The 18,100-nt window shown below is 44.9% G+C and overlaps 1 protein-coding gene across 4 annotated transcripts in view; it reads right to left on the bottom strand.

Moving 5' to 3' along the window:
- Window positions 1-18,100, bottom strand: part of mast4 (microtubule associated serine/threonine kinase family member 4) — a 532,941-nt gene that overhangs the window by 379,289 nt on the left and 135,552 nt on the right. For all 4 annotated transcript variants that reach the window (XM_070879482.1, XM_070879491.1, XM_070879499.1 and 1 more), the window contains exon 3: window positions 10,040-10,164. In XM_070879482.1, coding sequence (XP_070735583.1) covers window positions 10,040-10,164 — 125 coding nt within the window. The remainder of the gene's footprint in view (window positions 1-10,039; window positions 10,165-18,100) is intronic.

Here is an 18,100-nt window from a genome sequence, read left to right as displayed (position 1 = left end):
CCCTTATTGAACGAGGCAATGATATGTAGCTTTAAAAATAAAATGTACAGAAAGGAAACGGTGGAGAAATGAATAATTGAAGTAGACAATCCCTCATTAGTTGCAAGTCCATGTGTGTACAAGTGACAAGAGTTGCTGCAGTACCTTTTGTGATATATTTCCAAACCAAAATTCAGCAATGGATTTTAAACGTTATTATTCTTCACCACATCCCAAGGCAATCTACAGAGTGGTCGCTGAGCGATGCAAGTATAAAACTTGGATCATCATCAGAACAGCATACTGGAAAGGGAATGTATGAATTCTACAACCTATAAAGATCTCGTTGAAGAATTTAACTCGATGCAGCAATTACCACGAATCAGCAGCCCCAAAATGTAAATGGTTTTCCAATTTCTTAAAATGGTGTAAATTCTATCAACAACTTATATTTATATAGCACCTTTAATATAATAAAATGTTATTAGTACTCGATCTGTTGTATGTTAAAGAATACCTGGACGGTTTAACACCGGCTTTACCTCAAACATATTTACTCAATTTCTGCACCATTCACGAAGCAATATAGCCTTGATTATGGTTTTGATTATAGTCTCGATTACAGGCTTAGAAGAGAAGTATTTGCTGTTGTTAAAACTCAATTTTCATCCCACACAGCAGCGCAAGTGACTTCTCTGAAAGTTTAATGCAGTGTCTGCCACATCATAGTTAATGCTACTCACATACCCGACAACTCATTTCATTTCAGACCTTCAAATAATTTAAAACGATAAAACCTTTACATCTGCAAAACTAACTAGCTTAGAAACAGGAACTTACACAAGACAAATGGGCAATGATTTATAAGCTTACTCATTTCAATTCCCAATTCAATGAACAAGTTTTCAACTGCACTGTCAATAGCATTTTTTTTAAACTATAATTCTTTTTGATCGTCAATTTTAATTTGTTTTGCCACAACCTTAAAATGTTTGTTCATTCTATGGACATGCTTATTTGTACTGCCAAAATGGCCACTATGCTCCACCCTTTGTTTCTGATTGGTCCCCTTGGATGATAAGCCACACCCTGAAGTTTCACAGGAATGTGTGACTGGAACCGCCCATCCCAAGGTCTCATTGACTTTGCAAATTAAAACTCGATCCACTTTGACTTCCTGAATTGACAGAGGATAGAGCTCCCCAGAAGACAGCAAGGGCCAGCCGAAGTCCTGTACCCCAGTCCAAGTACATTCCTCCCCCAGCCGAAGTGCCTTACCCCAATCCAAGTGCATCATTCCTTCCCCCCCCCCCCCCACCATAAATGGGGCATTGTGTACGGATAGTTAACTGGTTTATTGGGTATGAAGTGAATAGTGACAGTGTCGTGACTTCTGCATATCATCCACTCCAACGATGTCCCTTGTAGGGGGTTGGAAGAATGTGATCCGTCTTCCGTGAGTTCCCCCTCTCCTCTCTGACACCACCCACGCCCCCCCCCCACCCCCGGACTGGTATCTCTCTCTCTCTCTCTCTCTCTCCCCAGCCTCTCTCTCTCTCTCTCTCTCTCTCTCTTCCCCTACCAACCCCCCCCTCCCCCAAGCGCCCCTCTCTCTCACTCTCTCTCCCCAGCCTCTCACTCCCAGTCCTCGGGCCCAGGCCCGCTGTCATTCCGCCCCCCCTCACCCCCATCAGGCTGGCGCGGGGGGGGGGGGGGGGGGGGGAGGGGGGAGGGGGGAGGGGCGGAGTCTCAGGTCCTGTTGCTTGGCACCAGCGTATGGAATGATTCGGGCCGGGAGGAGGGCGGAGCTTGACAGGATGGGGCTCATCACCTGTCAGTCAATAAAGTACAGTAAGGGCAGTGTGGGGTGGGGCTTGACGGACAGCTGTCTGTCTAAAAAAAAAATGCAGTACAAATTATCATCATCATAGGCAGTCCCTCGGAATCGAGGAAGACTTGCTTCCACTCCTGAAGAGAGTTCTTTGGTGGCTGAACAGTCCAATACGAGAGTCACAGACTCTGTCACAGGTGGGACAGATAGTCGTTGAGGGAAAGGGGTGGATGGGACTGGTTTGCCGCATGTTCTTTCTGTGGCCTGCGCTTAACAAATAGTTAGTCCTTGTTCTACTGACATAAAATTGCTGTCACTCCATTCTACACTGGCTCCCTCTCCTGGACAGAGTCCATATCACAAGGCCTCAAGAGCTGCATGGTTAAAGATTAAAGTGCTCCAAAAGCTTTTTTTTTCCAGCTCTCACTTTGGATGTTCTTTGTGAGTTAAGTTGCATCTTCTAAAGAAACTGTTTAAATATAGTCCAACAAAGCGATTTCTATTCATTCCTCCTCCCCCCAAGATATCATACAAGATATACATACATTAATTATGTAGCTTTGTTAATATCCTGTTGTGAAGATGTCACCCCAGGTTTAAAGTTCTGTTGAGAATCTAATAAATACAAGGAAGCTACAGGATGAAGTCTACATAAATAAAGCTCTTCCCAAACTATGTTACTACGATAGGGTGTTCGCCATGGCTCAGTGGGTAGCACTCGTCAGAAGGATGTGGGTTCAAAACATAACCTAGGCTGACACTCCAGTGCACTGCTGAGGGAGTGCTGCACTGTCGGAGGTGCCGTCTTTGGGATGAGACGTTAAATCGAGGCCCGTCTGCAAGCAGGAGATCCAGGCCTAAGAGGGTGGCAGAACGCAATCTATCTTCCCTTCTGGATCACGTTCTTGCTTTCATCCATCCCCCTCCTTTCGACCTGGATCACATTTCCCCCTCTCCCCACTGTTCTCCCCCCCACAACTGCCTGACGTTCCACCTCTTCCCCTCCTCCCTAACGAGTTCCTGACCCTCTACTCCCTCTCCGAGCTCCTCTCCTCCCTTCCCTCCTTCTATCGCCTCTCCTCCTCCCCTTTTGATCATGTCTCCTCCCTGCAGCCCCGCATCCCCCCACCGATCTCTCCTCCACCACCTTCTCCACACGGAGCCAAGGAAAGCGGGACGGTGCAGGCCGCACCATTTGGTACTGCGCAGGTACGACTGGATCGAGCGCACATGCCCAGAGAGACCAGAGCACCGTGGAAATAACCAGAGGTTAAATAAAGAGCAATATACTGAAGTTGATGGTATGTCGGAGAGAGACAAAGCAGAGCTGCTGCAGGGCCTGTAGGCTAGAGGCACTGACGTGTCGCGTTCCATAGGATGTACGAAGAACGACAATTTTTAGTAGCATTTCAGGCAGCATCAAAAGCGTGAGCTAGTTATGAAGGCCAGTTCTCAAAAAGTTTGATAGCATAGGTGAATTAGAGTTGGACAGTAATTCAAGGTGAGTTAGAGTTGGACAGCAACTCGAGGTGAGTTAGAGTTGGACAGTAATTCGAGGTGAGTTAGAGTTGGACAGTAATTCGAGGTGAGTTAGAGTTGGACAGTAACTCGTGGCGAGTTAGAGTTGGACAGTAACTCGAGGTGAGTTAGAGTTGGACAGTAACTCGAGGTGAGTTAGAGTGGGACAGTAACTCGAGGCGAGTTAGAGTTGGACAGTAACTCGAGGTGAGTTAGAGTTGGACAGTAACTCGAGGTGAGTTAGAGTGGGACAGTAACTCGAGGTGAGTTAGAGTTGGACAGTAACTCGAGGTGAGTTAGAGTTGGACAGTAACTCGAGGGGAGTTAGAGTGGGACAGTAACTCGAGGTGACAAGAAAGAAGGGAAGGAGGGAAGAAAGCAAAAGTTATTTTTGAAATGTAATCACTGCTGTTCCGAAGACGACTTAAGTTTAGTCTCAAGTCTCTAGCTACAATCCCTGTAAATTCATCGTAGTCTAAGTTAAGTTGGCAAAATTGGCATTAAAACCCATAGTTTTAGATGTAGAGAATTCATATACATATCGTGAAGTGTTAGCCTGAAGCTAGGGATTAGACGTGTTCGTGTAATACTGGAACTTTGGACCGGTTCTATATATACACATCAATACTGGTCAAAAATATATATTTTTTTCCGTTGCCATATTTGCAATTAATATTTTAATTACGCCAGTTCTGTATATTTTTATACTTCAATATACTGGAGAGTAAAGTGGTGTGGATGAACATAAGACATCTAGGGGTTCAAACTGTTCCCTGAAACTACAAATTGATAGGTAAAGTTATAAGTCGTCCAAAGCATCTAGGTTTATAAACAGGGGCATACAGCATAAGTAAAGAGACAATGATAAATTTATACAAGGCAATAGTTAGGCCACCACTTGGGAGCATTAAATCCAATTTTGGACAATTCACTATAGAAAGCACACTCAAGCCAGAGTTAGCAGCATAAATTAATCAGGCTAATACTAAGGGCCCACGTTTCCACACGATAAAAAACGGGCGCCCCTCCGAGCTGGGCGCCCGTTTTTCGCGCCTAAAACGGCGCTTAAAAAAAAAATCGCGATTCTGGAGCGTTCTGCAGCTCCTTGTCTGCCTGGTGCGGCGCCCAGGGGGGCGGAGCCTACACTCGCGCTGATTTTGTAAGTGGGAGGGGGCGGGTACTATTTAAATTAGTTTTTGTTCCTGTCGGCAACGCTGCGCGTGCGCGTTGGAGCGTGCGCGCACGCGCAGTGTGAAAAAAACATTGGCACTCGGCCATTTTAGAAAGTGCTGCAGAAAATGTGAAGATTTGTTCTTGGACCCCTGCAAAGGTTTGTATTTTAATTTTATTGATATTTCTGTGTGTGAGGGAGTGCTTTTAGCAGCACTGCTGAAGAAATCACCTGCTGAAATCAGTGAGTTCAACTTTTCACTGCTAAACTTGCAGAACCGGTGCCTGCAAATTAAGGATTGTGTGTTTGGAGAAATAAGAGTGCCAATTCAACTTTGCAATGGATCAACATCTACCAAGAAAAAAGAATTTCTCACATGAGGAAGTTGAGATATTAGTGAATATAATTGAGCAGAGATGGCAGGAGCTAGATACCAGCAACAGAGGTTGCATAAAAGTGCCACCAAAAGAAATGAAGAAACGCTGGAACCAAGTTGCAGAAGATTACTGCGCAGTGGTGCATACCAGGAGATCTGGAAGTCAGTGTAAAAAAAAATGGCACGACCTTGGTCAAGTAGTTAGTGTAAGTAATATTTCCCATTTTTAATTTAATCGTAATTGTAACCTGGCTATCTGTATGTCTCACCTTGCAGACTGACACACTCTGTAAAAAGTTATATTTTACTCTTTGCAGAAGAAATTGGCCCACAACAAAAGGGAAGCAACTCGAACAGGAGGAGGCATGCCCAGTCTGCATCCACTGACACCCTTGGAACAAAGGGTAGCTGCTACGATGAGTCGGACATGGAGTAAAGCACAAGCTGGGCCCGCATGCGAGGAAGAGGGCAAGTCCTGAAAATGCATCATGGCCCTTTAAATCAACCTGCTGCCTGGCCTGCTATGTGTGAGAGTACTCATGCCACCCACCTGGCCCCCTCCCTTGCTGTTAAGCATTTGACTGTTCTGATATATTTTGCAGAACATGATGATGATGATGATGATGATGATGACGATGCTGCTGCTGCCAACCCTGAGGATCCTGAGGGTACAGAACAAGAACCAGTACAACCAGCTGCGGACGATCCAGACTGGATGATGGCAGCGATAACTGAAATGTCTACAGGGGAGAGCTTCCAAATTAATGTTTATGAGCCCCCATCAAGGGGCATCAGAGTTTCAACCCCTAGCATAGGTCTTGGTCCCACCTTCCATGGTTTCGCTTCCGATGTTGCGGGTCCCAGTGGTGCTGCTGGTATAATGCAGCATTCTACAGTCAGTGCACTACCGTCCCAGCCTGCACCTCCCTCTCGCGTAGGTTCTGGTTTCACCTACTATGGTTTTGATTCCGACGCTTCGGGTCCCAGTGTTGCTGCTGATATCATGGAGCAGTTTACACCCATTCGTCCAACATCCCAGCCCACGGCTCGCACTCGAGTGCTGTCGTCTGGAACACCGAGCGTCCTACCGTTCCAGCCCGAGCCTCTCCCTCTAGTTCAGCCGTCTGGAACACAGAGCGTCCCACAGTCCCAGCCCACGCCTCTCTGTGTAGTGGTGCCGCTTGCAACACCGAGCATCCCACCGTCCGTGCCCGCGCCTCCCAGTATAGTGGTGCCACGAGGCAGACCCAGGCAGAGGAGAAGGAGATTGGAGACACGCTCTCCTGAGATGCAGCGTGCAACAGATGTGACTCAGGTTGTGGCATTGGGTATGGAGACCAATGAGCTTACCCGATCACTCATCGGTGGCGTCAATGCAGTAGGTGAAGAGTTGACGGGCCTGACGGGAGAAATAGCAGTAATGACACGGGAACTTAGGGAGGGGATGTCCGAGGGAGTGCAATCGACGGCTCAGGCCGTCAGGGAGGGCATGCAAGTGTTGGCACAGGCCATCAGGGAGGGCATGCAAGTGTCAGCACAGGCCGTCAGGGAGGGCATGCAAGTGTCAGCACAGGCCGTCAGGGAGGGCCTGGTTGAGGTAGCTGCTGCAATAAGGGCACACAGCCCAGCCAATCAAATGACACCCCCATGAGGAAGTGAACATTCACTGAGATATGGATGAGACATGGTTGCAGCCTTTCTTTGCTGCTTTTGTTCTTGTTCTTGATGTAGCTGTAGTAGCGTTTTTCAAATTGAAATTGTTTTGTAAGTTTTGTTACGTTACAACTTATAAAGGATCTTATGGTTTTTAAGTGATCTTATAGTGTAAATGCTCTCACATTTTTTTGTATCTTATTTAATTTTGCACCTAAAAAGTGATCCTGAAGTTTAAAAGTGTTCTTCAGAGTGTAAGATTTTTCAAATTGAAATTGTTTTGTAACTTTACAACTTTTCAGTGATCTCAGAGTTTTCAAGTGATCTTATAGTGTAAATGCTCACATATTCTGTAAATTATTTAATTTTGCATCTAAAAAGTGATCTTGACGTTTAAGTGATCTTAGAGTGTAAAATTTTTCACATAGAAAGTGTTTTGTAACTTTTGTAACTTTACAAGTTTATAAGTGATCTTAAAGTTTTTAAGTGAACTTCAAGAGTCATATTAAAAAGTATAGTTTGATACAACAAATATTTTATTAGAGTGACGTTAACTTTTCAATAAAATATTTTTTCATTAAAACTGTTTCATGTTCCATTAACACAACTCAGTGACAACTTCTCTGCGAAAACGCAGCCTTTTCACACAATCAGCCTCGCTCATGTCCAGGTACGAGCGCCTGGTTCGATATTGTCGACGTGGGTAAGGTCTCCTGCCCATCAACCTACGGGCTACGACGTTCCTGTTGCGGTGAGCTCTAATCAATTCTCTCCTATGCAGTGAATTGATGGCGAACCATTGCATAATATGTGGTGTTGACAATGCAGCACCCATTCTGCAAATGTAAATATAAAACTGTCGATGTGGCTGCCTCTCCCTGTCCAAATGGCCTCAGCCCCCTCACAGCTCGAAGCCTGCTGCTGTATCTTTGGCTGCCTGCCTGTCTCTCCCTCCCCTCCCTCCCGTTCGCGGGAACATCGCTGAGCTGACTAAGGCTTCCATCTCAAGTGGAAGGCTGCTTGCTGCCTCGTTACTGCCTGCCTGCCCCTCCCTCCCTCCCTCCCGTTCGCGGGAACATCGCTGAGCTGACTAAGGCTTCCACCTCAAGTGGAAGGCTGCTTGCTGCCTCGTTACTGCCTGCCCCTCACTCCCGTTCGCGGGAACATCGCTGAGCTGACTAAAGCACTTTCACAGGTAGGAAGATGGTTTATTTAATCTTTTCTTTGCTTATAAATGTTTATTCAGGTTGGATTTATTTGTATAATATTTGTATAAGTATAAATAAGGATTTATTGTAGAATTTAATGACTTCCCTTCCCCCCCCTCACCTCGTTCTGGACGCCTAATTTGTAACCTACGCCTGATTTTTTAATGTGTAGAACAGGTTTTTTCAGTTCTACAAAAATCTTCACTTGCTCCATTCTAAGTTAGTTTGGAGTACGTTTTCACTGTGGAAACTTTGAAATCAGGCGTCAGTGGCCGGACACGCCCCCTTTTGAAGAAAAAATTCAGTTCTAAAGTAGAACTGTTCTACCCGACTAGAACTGCAGAAAAAAAAATGTGGAGAATTGCGATTTCTAAGATAGTCCGTTCTCCACCAGTTGCTCCTAAAAATCAGGCGCAAATCATGTGGAAACTTGGGCCCATAGAATCTAGTTATGAACAGAAACTTGGAGTACTCAGGCTATGTCCACTGGAACAGAGAAAATCAAGAGGATATTTAGCAGAGGTTTCAGAGTAAGTAAGGAGAGGTCATCAATTGAGTGCGAGGCAAGGGTTAGAAAAAAATTCTAACACAGTTGCTCCATAGATTGCTTTGCCACAGGGAGTATTTGAGATGGAGACCACTGCAATTGTTACAGGGACAATTGGATAAATATTTGAAACAAAGATTCAAAGCTACGGCGAGAGATCAGGACAATGGGACCAATTTTGGATTGCTTTAGCAAAGAGTCAGTACAGCCATAATGGGCCAAACGGCCTCCTTCACTTATAGTTTTCTCAGTGACAGGAAATTCAAACTTGGATCAGCTTCCCCCCATTCCTCATTAAAGTAAAGCGAAATGAAATCCAATTGACCCTCGATAAATCCAGCGTACTTGGGCAGTTTTGGAGTACAACAGTTTAATTTACATCTAACTTTGAAGGGTGGGTTTTGATTCTATTTTACCTTTGCACAAAATCTAAAAGGAGTAACAAAGATAAATTCCATGAGACATAGAATCATAGAATGCTACAACATGGAATATGCCAAAGATGCACATTATTTTCCAGATGTATAGAAATCTTACTTTCCATGAACAGCCTTACAGTTTTCTCCCCTCTCTGAAAATTATTTCAGAGTTCGTTTCTGCTACATGTCCATTCACATGTTTAGCACAATGTGAGAAAACTTCCTCGCCCTCATCCTAAAATTGACTAGGTCGAACTTGTGATCCATGGTCCTACTTTTATGATTTAGTTTGAAGTTATTTTCTGTATCCAACTTTCCCATACCTTCCAACGCATCTGTCTATGACCACGACGGAAAGAGATGGATGACATAAATGTAAGCAGGCAAATTAACTTGGGATTAATTGGCAGGGAACTGGAGGCCACAGGTACAAAATTAGTAAGTCTTAACAAACTGAAGACAAGAAATGCTTCGCCACAGCATCGTGGTAGCTTGAGCTGCGCTTATTTACATTCAGGAGCTTAAAGATGTTAGGACTGTGTCTTTGATAATGTAAATTATACATTGTCTGTTGGAAAAAATAGCCTTAATGGGTCTGTCTCATCTCACATTTTATGTTTTAAAATCTCAGGTTCAGGAGAGGAGAGAAACAGGAGTGTGAAATATGTGCAATTGAATTGCAGATGACCTAAAGAAATAGAATTAAATGGTATCTCCTTGCTACCAATCACATGCTTTAAGATGTGATGTGGCCAGTCCTTTTCAGCATCTGGATCCAAGTCCCTAAAAGCAGCACCTTTCATGAAATTCACTGATTTTACTGCTACAGATATATTTCAGACCACCAAACAGCTTCCATCAGTTTCCTGTAAACCCAAAGTCTCTGTTCTGTTGTGCTTTTTTTGTAAATCTCTATAAATATATATAAAATTTAGAAGTTTCCTTGCCTAAAATATGTTTTTAAACAGTTTCCACACCAGTGGAAAGCAAAGCAGACAAACTTTGGCGGTACAGGTATTCACATTTGTGAATCTACACTGAATCGGTACAACGTCCCAACCTCTTCTCCTGTGAGGCCCAAAAATAGACTTGCAGATATTACATTCAAACTGAATTTTGTTTTGGTAACTGCTCCTCACTTCGGTGAAGTAAATATGGAGATGAGGTGAGAGGGGGGGTGGGGGCCGCGGGGGGAAGAGGCAGGGAAGAAAAGAACAGATATCAAATAAATAAATCTAATGGATAGGATTCTATATTGTTTAATACCACTTTTTTCAATCTAACAATGACTTGTGTGTATTTTTCAGATGCACAAAAGCTAGAAAAGGTGCACTTACCAAACTAGCAGTGAGGGAAGGAGCTGACTGGCCCAGTGTTTGGCTGCGTATGCGAACGAGATTTGTGGTTTCCATCGTCTGTTGCCACGATAGCTGCGCAGAGGCAGGTGGAAGAAGATATTTTCCTGCAGTTTAAAAGAAAGTTCGACTGCAGTCAGTCTAAGCAAGCAACACACATTTTTTGAAACACAGATCAAGTCTTTGGAAGTAAGAAAGTCTTTTTTTCCCCAAGCTGAAACTGTATACTTGTTTATTGGGCCCAAAATTTGCCACCAGTTAGCTCCATCTTTTTGGAGCTAACGTAATTTTGCAAGTTTCGCCAATGGTAGAAGGCCAACCTTAACAGATAACGGCTGTTTTTTTTTTAAAGTATCGTTTTTCTGACATCACTCAGGGTCAAACCCACCCGTAACGCCATTTTTGCGAGTTTCGCCAATAAGGATTTTTTTTTTTTTTTTTTAAAAAGACGGCGCTGGGGACCACTTTGTAAAACCTTACCTTCCAAGTCAGAGTCCGATCGAAATCGGCGATACCCACGCCATCTTGATTTGTTGATCTGTATTTATTATGTACCTATTCGAATGTGGTGATGCAATAGTATCTTTGAATTACTTCAGTATACAAAGGAAGTTATTTTATTTTAAGGACAAAAACACTTGGTGGGCCGTTTGGCCGGGGATAGGGACGGCTGCGGTGGGTCATTTGGCCAGGGAACACCCAACATGCTCAGTGACTGTGGAACAGTAAGACAACAAAGAAGAGTTGAAGGATATCATTAGTACTGTACAGTACAGTACACATTATATAAAAGCAGCCCTCAGCCCACATTTCCTTTCTCTGGAAACCGGGACAGCTCGTTCCCTCCCATTGTGTCTCGCGTTACCCTGGAAACCTAAATGATTGGGCATACACAGAGAACTGGCTTCACTATTTCGGCGCTAACAATTAGCTGCACCCTCAAAACCAAAAGGTCTGTCTGCGCTGCACCAAAATGAAAACTACTTTTGGCGAAACGTGACTTTTTTTTGCCGTTATTTCAGACTAAAAAAATGGCCGTTAATCTGAAGTAACACCAAAAAACAGCAATGTGGAATTTTGGGCCCCTTATCCCTTAAATAACAGAAGATAAGATTTTCTCAACATTAGTCATATAATTCCACAGGTTCACCCAGAGAGTGGTGAACCTGTGGAATTCTCTACCATAGAAAATTGTTGAGGCCAATTCACTAAATATATTCAAAAAGGAGTTAGATGAAGTCCTTACTACTAGGGGGATCAAGGGGTATAACGAGAAAGCAGGAATGGGGTACTGAAGTTGCATGTTCAGCCATGAACTCATTGAATGGCGGTGCAGGCTCAAAGGGCCGAATGGCCTACTCCTGCACCTATTTTCTATGTTTCTAATTAGCAAACATAATTTAATCACAAGGAAACCCAAATGGTCGGATTCTGTCGTGTGATGGTTCATCCATATATAACTGGGGATGTTCAGTGCCTGGTCTGAGGAGAGTAGGCGGATCTCAATGAGGGTTGCAGTAGCTGGCAGACTCCAACTGACCTCACTGCACTTGGGTTAGGTAGAGTTAAAATCCTGCACATTTCCCAGCATGTGTAAACATGGGACAATATAGGACTGGGCTCCACTGTATTTGCCCCTCGTCAAATAGCCTGAAGACACGGTCAAGGCTCAAAAATGCAGAATGGCAACTTTTAGGAGGTAGCATAAGGTGACTGGTGTCAAATTGTACCCCAGCAAAGAGCCAACACCACCTTTGGGAAAGGAGGAAAGGAAAGACAATTGGTCATTGATGGCAAAAAAAGTCAAAAGAAAAATTTGCATAATGTGCAATTATAGCAACTGGAAATAGAGATAAACCTACACACGATCATGTTTTAAAATAGAAAACATGCCCAGTTACAGGTGATCTAAATAACCTTGATCATGCAATTCGTTCAAAGGTGGATTTGCTTGCTGCTCACCGATTCCATCCCGCGTCTCAAGCTGAACCAGAATGTTTGCAACCTCAGCATTTTATTCAAGCTGAGAATCCATCCCATACCTTCTCCATCAGTACTTCCACCTCTATAACATCACCCACCTCCACCCATAGCTCAGTCTATCTGCCACTGAATCCTTCATCCGTGCCTACGTCACCTGCAGACTTGACTATTCCAATGCTCTACTGGCTGGCCTGGCTGGTAGAACATGTTACTGTGAATGGTAGCCCGGTGATTATGATCCTAGACTAGCAACCCAAAGGCCGAGAGTTTCAATCACATCATGGCAAGTTGTAAAAATGAATCCAATAAATCTGCAACTTTGTGGACTGCTGCCAGAAAATGAGCAGAAAATTTGCTGGTTTATTGTAAAAACCGAACCTGTTCACTATTATTCTTCAGGGACAGGATCAGTCACCTCCACTCAATCTCGCCTAAATCTGCTTTGCTTTTACTGACTTCAGAGCAACATCGGATGGGCAATACTGCCTTGTGAGTGCCCCAAGAACACAGTTGTTAAAAAGTAGGCAGTGTTTGCGATGGGGACTGTTACAGAAACATAGAAAATAGGTGCAGGAGTAGACCATTCAGCCTTTCGAGCCTGCAACGCCATTCAATGAGTCCATGGCTGAACATGCAACTTCAGTACCCCATTCCTGCTGAGTTCTAAATTTCTTCCAGTCCCCGGGTTCGCTGCTATTTCTGGCCAATTTGTATGCCACTTCCTTGGCTTTAATACTATCCCTGATTTCCCTTGATAGCCACGGTTGAGCCATCTTCCCTTTTTTATTTTTACACCAGACAGGAATGTACAATTGTTGTAGTTCATCCATGCGGTCTCTAAATGTCTGCCATTGCCCATCCACAGTCAACCCCTTAAGTATCATTCGCCAACCTATCCTAGCCAATTCACGCCTCATACCTTCAAAGTTACCCTTCTTTAAGTTCTGGACCATGGTCTCTGAATTAACTGTTTCATTCTCCATCCTAATGCAGAATTCCACCATATTATGGTCACTCTTCCCCAAGGGGTCTCGCACAACGAGATTGCTAATTAATCCTCTCTCATTACGCAACACCCAGTCTAAGATGGCCTCCCCCCTAGTTGGTTCCTCGACATATTGGTCCAGAAAACCATCCCTTATGCACTCCAGGAAATCCTCCTCCACTGTATTGCTTTGGTTAACCCAATCTATATGCATATTAAAGTCACCCATGATAACTGCTGCACCTTTATTGCATGCACTCCTAATTTCCTGTTTGATGCCTTCCCCAACATCACTACTACTGTTTGGAAGTCTGTACACAACTCCCACAAACGTTTTTTGACCTTTGGTGTTCTGCAGCTCTACCCATATAAATTCCACATCATCCAAGCTAATGTCCTTCCTAACTATTGCATTAATCTCCTCTTTAACCAGCAATGCTACCCCACCTCCTTTTCCTTTTATTCTATCCTTCCTGAATGTTGAATACCCTTGGATGTTGAGTTCCCAGCCCTAATCATCCTGGAGCCAAGTCTCTGTAATCCCAATCACATCATTTCTGTTAACATCTATTTGCAGTTAATTCATCCACCTTATTACAGATACTCCTTGCATTAAGACACAAAGCCTCAGGCTTGTTTTTTATAAAAACACCTTTTGTCCTTTTAGAATTATGATGTAGTGTGGCCCTTTTTGTTTCTTGCCTTTGTTTACTCGGCCTTCCACTATTGCTTTTTACCTTTCTACCATCTGTTTCTGACTCCATATTACTTTGTCTTGTCTCGCTGCATAGGTTCCCATCCCCCTGCCATATTAGTTTAAACACTCCCGAACTGCATTAGCAAATGTTACCCCCAGGACATCAGTTCCAGTCCTGCCCAAGTGCAGACCGTCCCTTTTGTACAGGTCCACTTCCCCCAGAACTGATTCCAATGTCCCAGGAATTTGTGTGGACTTGTATTTACTCTGTACAGCCACCAGAGGGCTCATCCCCTGGAGTCCCAAGGGATCCCATAATCCCTTGGGAGCACAGGTATTTAAGGAGGCTGGTTGGAGTGGCACTCTGGAGACCTGCAATAAAAGACTACGGTCACACTTTACTTTGAGCTCACAGTGTTCAGCCTGACTCTTTCTTCATACACAACAGGGACGATATTGCATACAATTACATAGAATGTACAGCACAGAAACAGGCCATTTGGCCCATGCCGGTGTTTAACCCAAACACAAGCCTCCTCCCACCCCTCTTCATCTAACTCTGTCAGCATAACCTTCTCTGAAGATAGGGTCGGGAGCTCAGGATACCAAGGTTGTGAACAGTCTGGTTCAACCCACGCCAGTGGTCAGGGAGGAGGTTGGAGTCCACGGCAGAGGTATGGAATTTGTGGCGGGGTCCAAAGACAATGGCTTCAGTGATCCCAATTTTCAGATGGAGGAAATTGCAGCTCATCCAAGACTGGAGTTCAGTTCAGCAAGCATTAAAATTCTGATAACTCAAATATAACCTAATGTATTTAAAATCACACTTTTGAAACTTGAACTACTAGAGTATTTTAATTTCTAAACGGTTATTAAAAAACCATATGAACTCGTAGAGTTGTAAGCATCGGCTCCCTAAGGATTGTTGGGCAGTATCTGGACATTGCGTTTTAATATTTCTCACTGCAGAAAGACCTGGCAGCCTGTCGTGGGAGGGGCCCAGGTATTTTTCCATGCTGTACATGAAATCCACATCTGATGGGCGGGGGTGGTCTGCGACAAGTTACAATGGCCAGGAGAAGGCAACTCATTACAGGTAATGGGCAAAGATGGAGGGTCCATTGTCAAGCAATGTGAGCTTGTCAGTGATAGATCAGATGTAAACTGGTCAGTAATCAGAGCCAGTACCTGGATGAGATAACCTCGAGTAGCGGGAAACCAGAACAAAAGAAAGCCATTAAGCCCCAGACCGGTTGGAAGCGAAAACACATCACTGGAATACACATGAGCCACTCAGACAGAAGCCTCGAAACAAGGAAAAAACTTTATTTGGCTAGAAAAAAAAACTTTGGATATAAAAAGGTGGCCACATGGCCATCGCTCGCTCTTTTTTTGCCCTCGCTTGCTTCACCTCTACAAGGACCGAGCAGAAACCATCAACGAGCAACCAGAACCTCGCTATTCAACTGTGAAGCTAATCTTGAGACTGGGACTTGGATACTATAGACAGTACGGAACCAGAAGAGACACGTTTTCACCGGGAGAAGCAGCGAGTAAGCCAACGAGTCGGTGAGCATCATCCCTGCCCACGCATCTTTAAGGTCACAGCCACTGTGTGAGGAGGTGTCGTGTGTTCTTACTAACCAAGCCTTAGAAGGGTTTTAGTGGGGAGGTTTTGCTCCGAGGACCATAGGGGTACGTCCAGCCAGTCGGTACAAATTCTGGGGTACACTGTGGATCCGAGCAGAGGGTTTAGACGTTGGGTACTTCGCGATAGGGCTGCTTAAATACGCCAGGGTATTAGACTGTATTGCATTGTCACTGTATTTACTTGTAGTTTTGTTGCGTTGAGCTAGCTTTAATAAAGCATTGATGGTTGAGACCAAGATATTTGTCCGTGACTCATTCATCTGTTCAGTACAGTAATCACTCCCAGGTCTAGAACTAGTGTAATGTGAGGGTGGGTCGAAAACACCCAAGGGAAACCACTTACAGAATCTGGAGTTTAACTTAAGCCTGTGCCTATGGAATCCCACTATCCACCATGTCATTGTATACTGCCCCTTGATTTGTTAAAAATTAGCTAAAAAGACTGATTTTTAAGCCAATCCAGGCTAAGGTCATTACAGTTTGATGCAATTGTCTTGGTCAATTCAGAGTCATGAAGCTTGTATTTGTTCTGTCTTTAAAAGAAGGAAACACTGGGTATTCCGCAATTCACATCTTACTGCAATTATATAGGGCCCTGGTGAGACCGCACCTGGAATAGTATGTACAGTTTTGGTCTCCTTACCGAAGGAAGGATATATTTGCCAAAGGGGGAGTGCAACGAAGGTTCACCAGACTGATTCCTGGATGGGGGGGTTTGTCCTATGAGGAGCGATTGAGTAGACTATGCCTATATTGTCTAGAGTTCAGAAGAATGAGAGGTGATCTCATTGAAACATACAAAATTCTTACAGGGCTTGACAGGGTAGATGCAGGGAGGATGTTTTCTCTGGCTGGGGATTCTAGAACCAGGGGTCACAATGTCAGAATAAGGGGTCAGCCATTTAGGACTGAGATGAGGAGAAATTTCTTCACTCAGAGGGTGGTGAATCTTTGAAATTCTCTACCCGAGGGCTGTGAAGGCTCAGTCGTTGAGTATATTCAAGACTTTGGGTCTTAAGGGAATCAAGGCATAGTGCAGGAAAGTGGAGTTCAGGTAGAAGATCAGCCATGATCTTATTGAATGGCGGAGCAGGCTCGAAAGGCCGAATGGCCTACTCCTGCTCCTATTAAGTTTTTATTCAACGAGGTACAACACGATAGTTAAGGCACTTAACTGATTCTTAGTATTAATTTTTGCACATCTTTAAAATAATGCAACCGCTTCTCTCAACAGTTTAAAGAAAACAGAAAAATTAAAAATTCCCAGTACTTTCAATGGAATCCTGCAAACACTAAGGGCTCAAGTTTCGACCCGAGTTGCTCCTATTTTTTTGGAGCAGCTAGTTTAGAATGGAGCATCTTAGAGAAGTTGCAATTCTCGGCATTTAGTTTGCTCCAGTTCTAGTGAGTTAGAATAGTTCCATTGTAGAACAGATTTTTTTTCAAAAGGGGGCGTGTCCAGCCACTTATGCCTGTTTTGCAACTTTAGGCAGCGAAAACTTACTCCAAACTAACTTAGAATGGAGTAAGTGTAGATTTTTGTATGCTCAGAAAAACCTTACCTACATTTAGGAATCAGGCGTAGGGAACGAGAGATGGGGGATGGGGGGGGGGGGTAGTTTACAAACATTAAACACATCATTTTTACAAATAAAGAGCCATCATCAATAATAAATGATAAATAAATCAATCAATAAATCAACCAATAAAATCAAAAAAAATTAAAACATTAAAAATAAAAATAATTTTAAAATCAATAAATAAAAAAATTACGTTTCTACTCACCGACTGCAGCACTGGGAGGCCTCCAATAGCGAACCACCACCCCCCCCCCCGCCCCCGCCCCGGCCAGTGTGTGTCTCTCTGTCAGTGTCTGTGTGTTTCTGACAGCGAGGGGGAGAGAGAGAGAGATGAGGAGAGAGAGAGAGAGAGAGAGAGAGAGAGAGAGAGAGAGAGAGAGAGAGAGAGAGAGAGAGAGGAGTGGAGTGGGGGTGGGGAAGAGGAGTGGAGTGGGGGTGGGGAAGAGGAGTGGAGTGGGGGTGGGGAAGAGGAGTGGAGTGGGGGTGGGGAAGAGGAGTGGAGTGGGGGTGGGGAAGAGGAGTGGAGTGGGGGTGGGGAAGAGGAGTGGAGTGGGGGTGGGGAAGAGGAGTGGAGTGGGGGTGGGGAAGAGGAGTGGAGTGGGGGTGGGGAAGAGGAGTGGAGTGGGGGTGGGGAAGAGGAGTGGAGTGGGGGTGGGGAAGAGGAGTGGAGTGGGGGTGGGGAAGAGGAGTGGAGTGGGGGTGGGGAAGAGGAGTGGAGTGGGGGTGGGGAAGAGGAGTGGAGTGGGGGTGGGGAAGAGGAGTGGAGTGGGGGTGGGGAAGAGGAGTGGAGTGGGGGTGGGGAAGAGGAGTGGAGTGGGGGTGGGGAAGAGGAGTGGAGTGGGGGTGGGGAAGAGGAGTGGAGTGGGGGTGGGGAAGAGGAGTGGAGTGGGGTGGGGAAGAGGAGTGGAGTGGGGTGGGGAAGAGGAGTGGAGGGGGGGGGGGAGGGGAGGGGGGGGAAGAGTGGAGGGGGAGGAAGAGAGGAGGGGGGGGGAAGAGTGGAGGGGGGGGAAGAGTGGAGGGGGTGAAAGAAGTGGAGGGGGTGGAAAGAGTGGAGGGGGGGAAGAGTGGAGGGGGGGTAAAAGAAGTGGAGGGGGGAAGAGTGGAGGGGGGAAAGAGTGGAGGGGGGGAAAGAGTGGAGGGAGAAAGAG

The sequence above is a fragment of the Pristiophorus japonicus genome, chromosome 1 (assembly GCF_044704955.1).
Source record: "Pristiophorus japonicus isolate sPriJap1 chromosome 1, sPriJap1.hap1, whole genome shotgun sequence".
Classification (NCBI taxonomy): Eukaryota; Metazoa; Chordata; class Chondrichthyes; family Pristiophoridae; genus Pristiophorus; species Pristiophorus japonicus.
The sequence above is the reverse complement of the archived record's forward strand: the minus strand, read 5'-3'. Positions and strand labels throughout refer to the sequence as shown.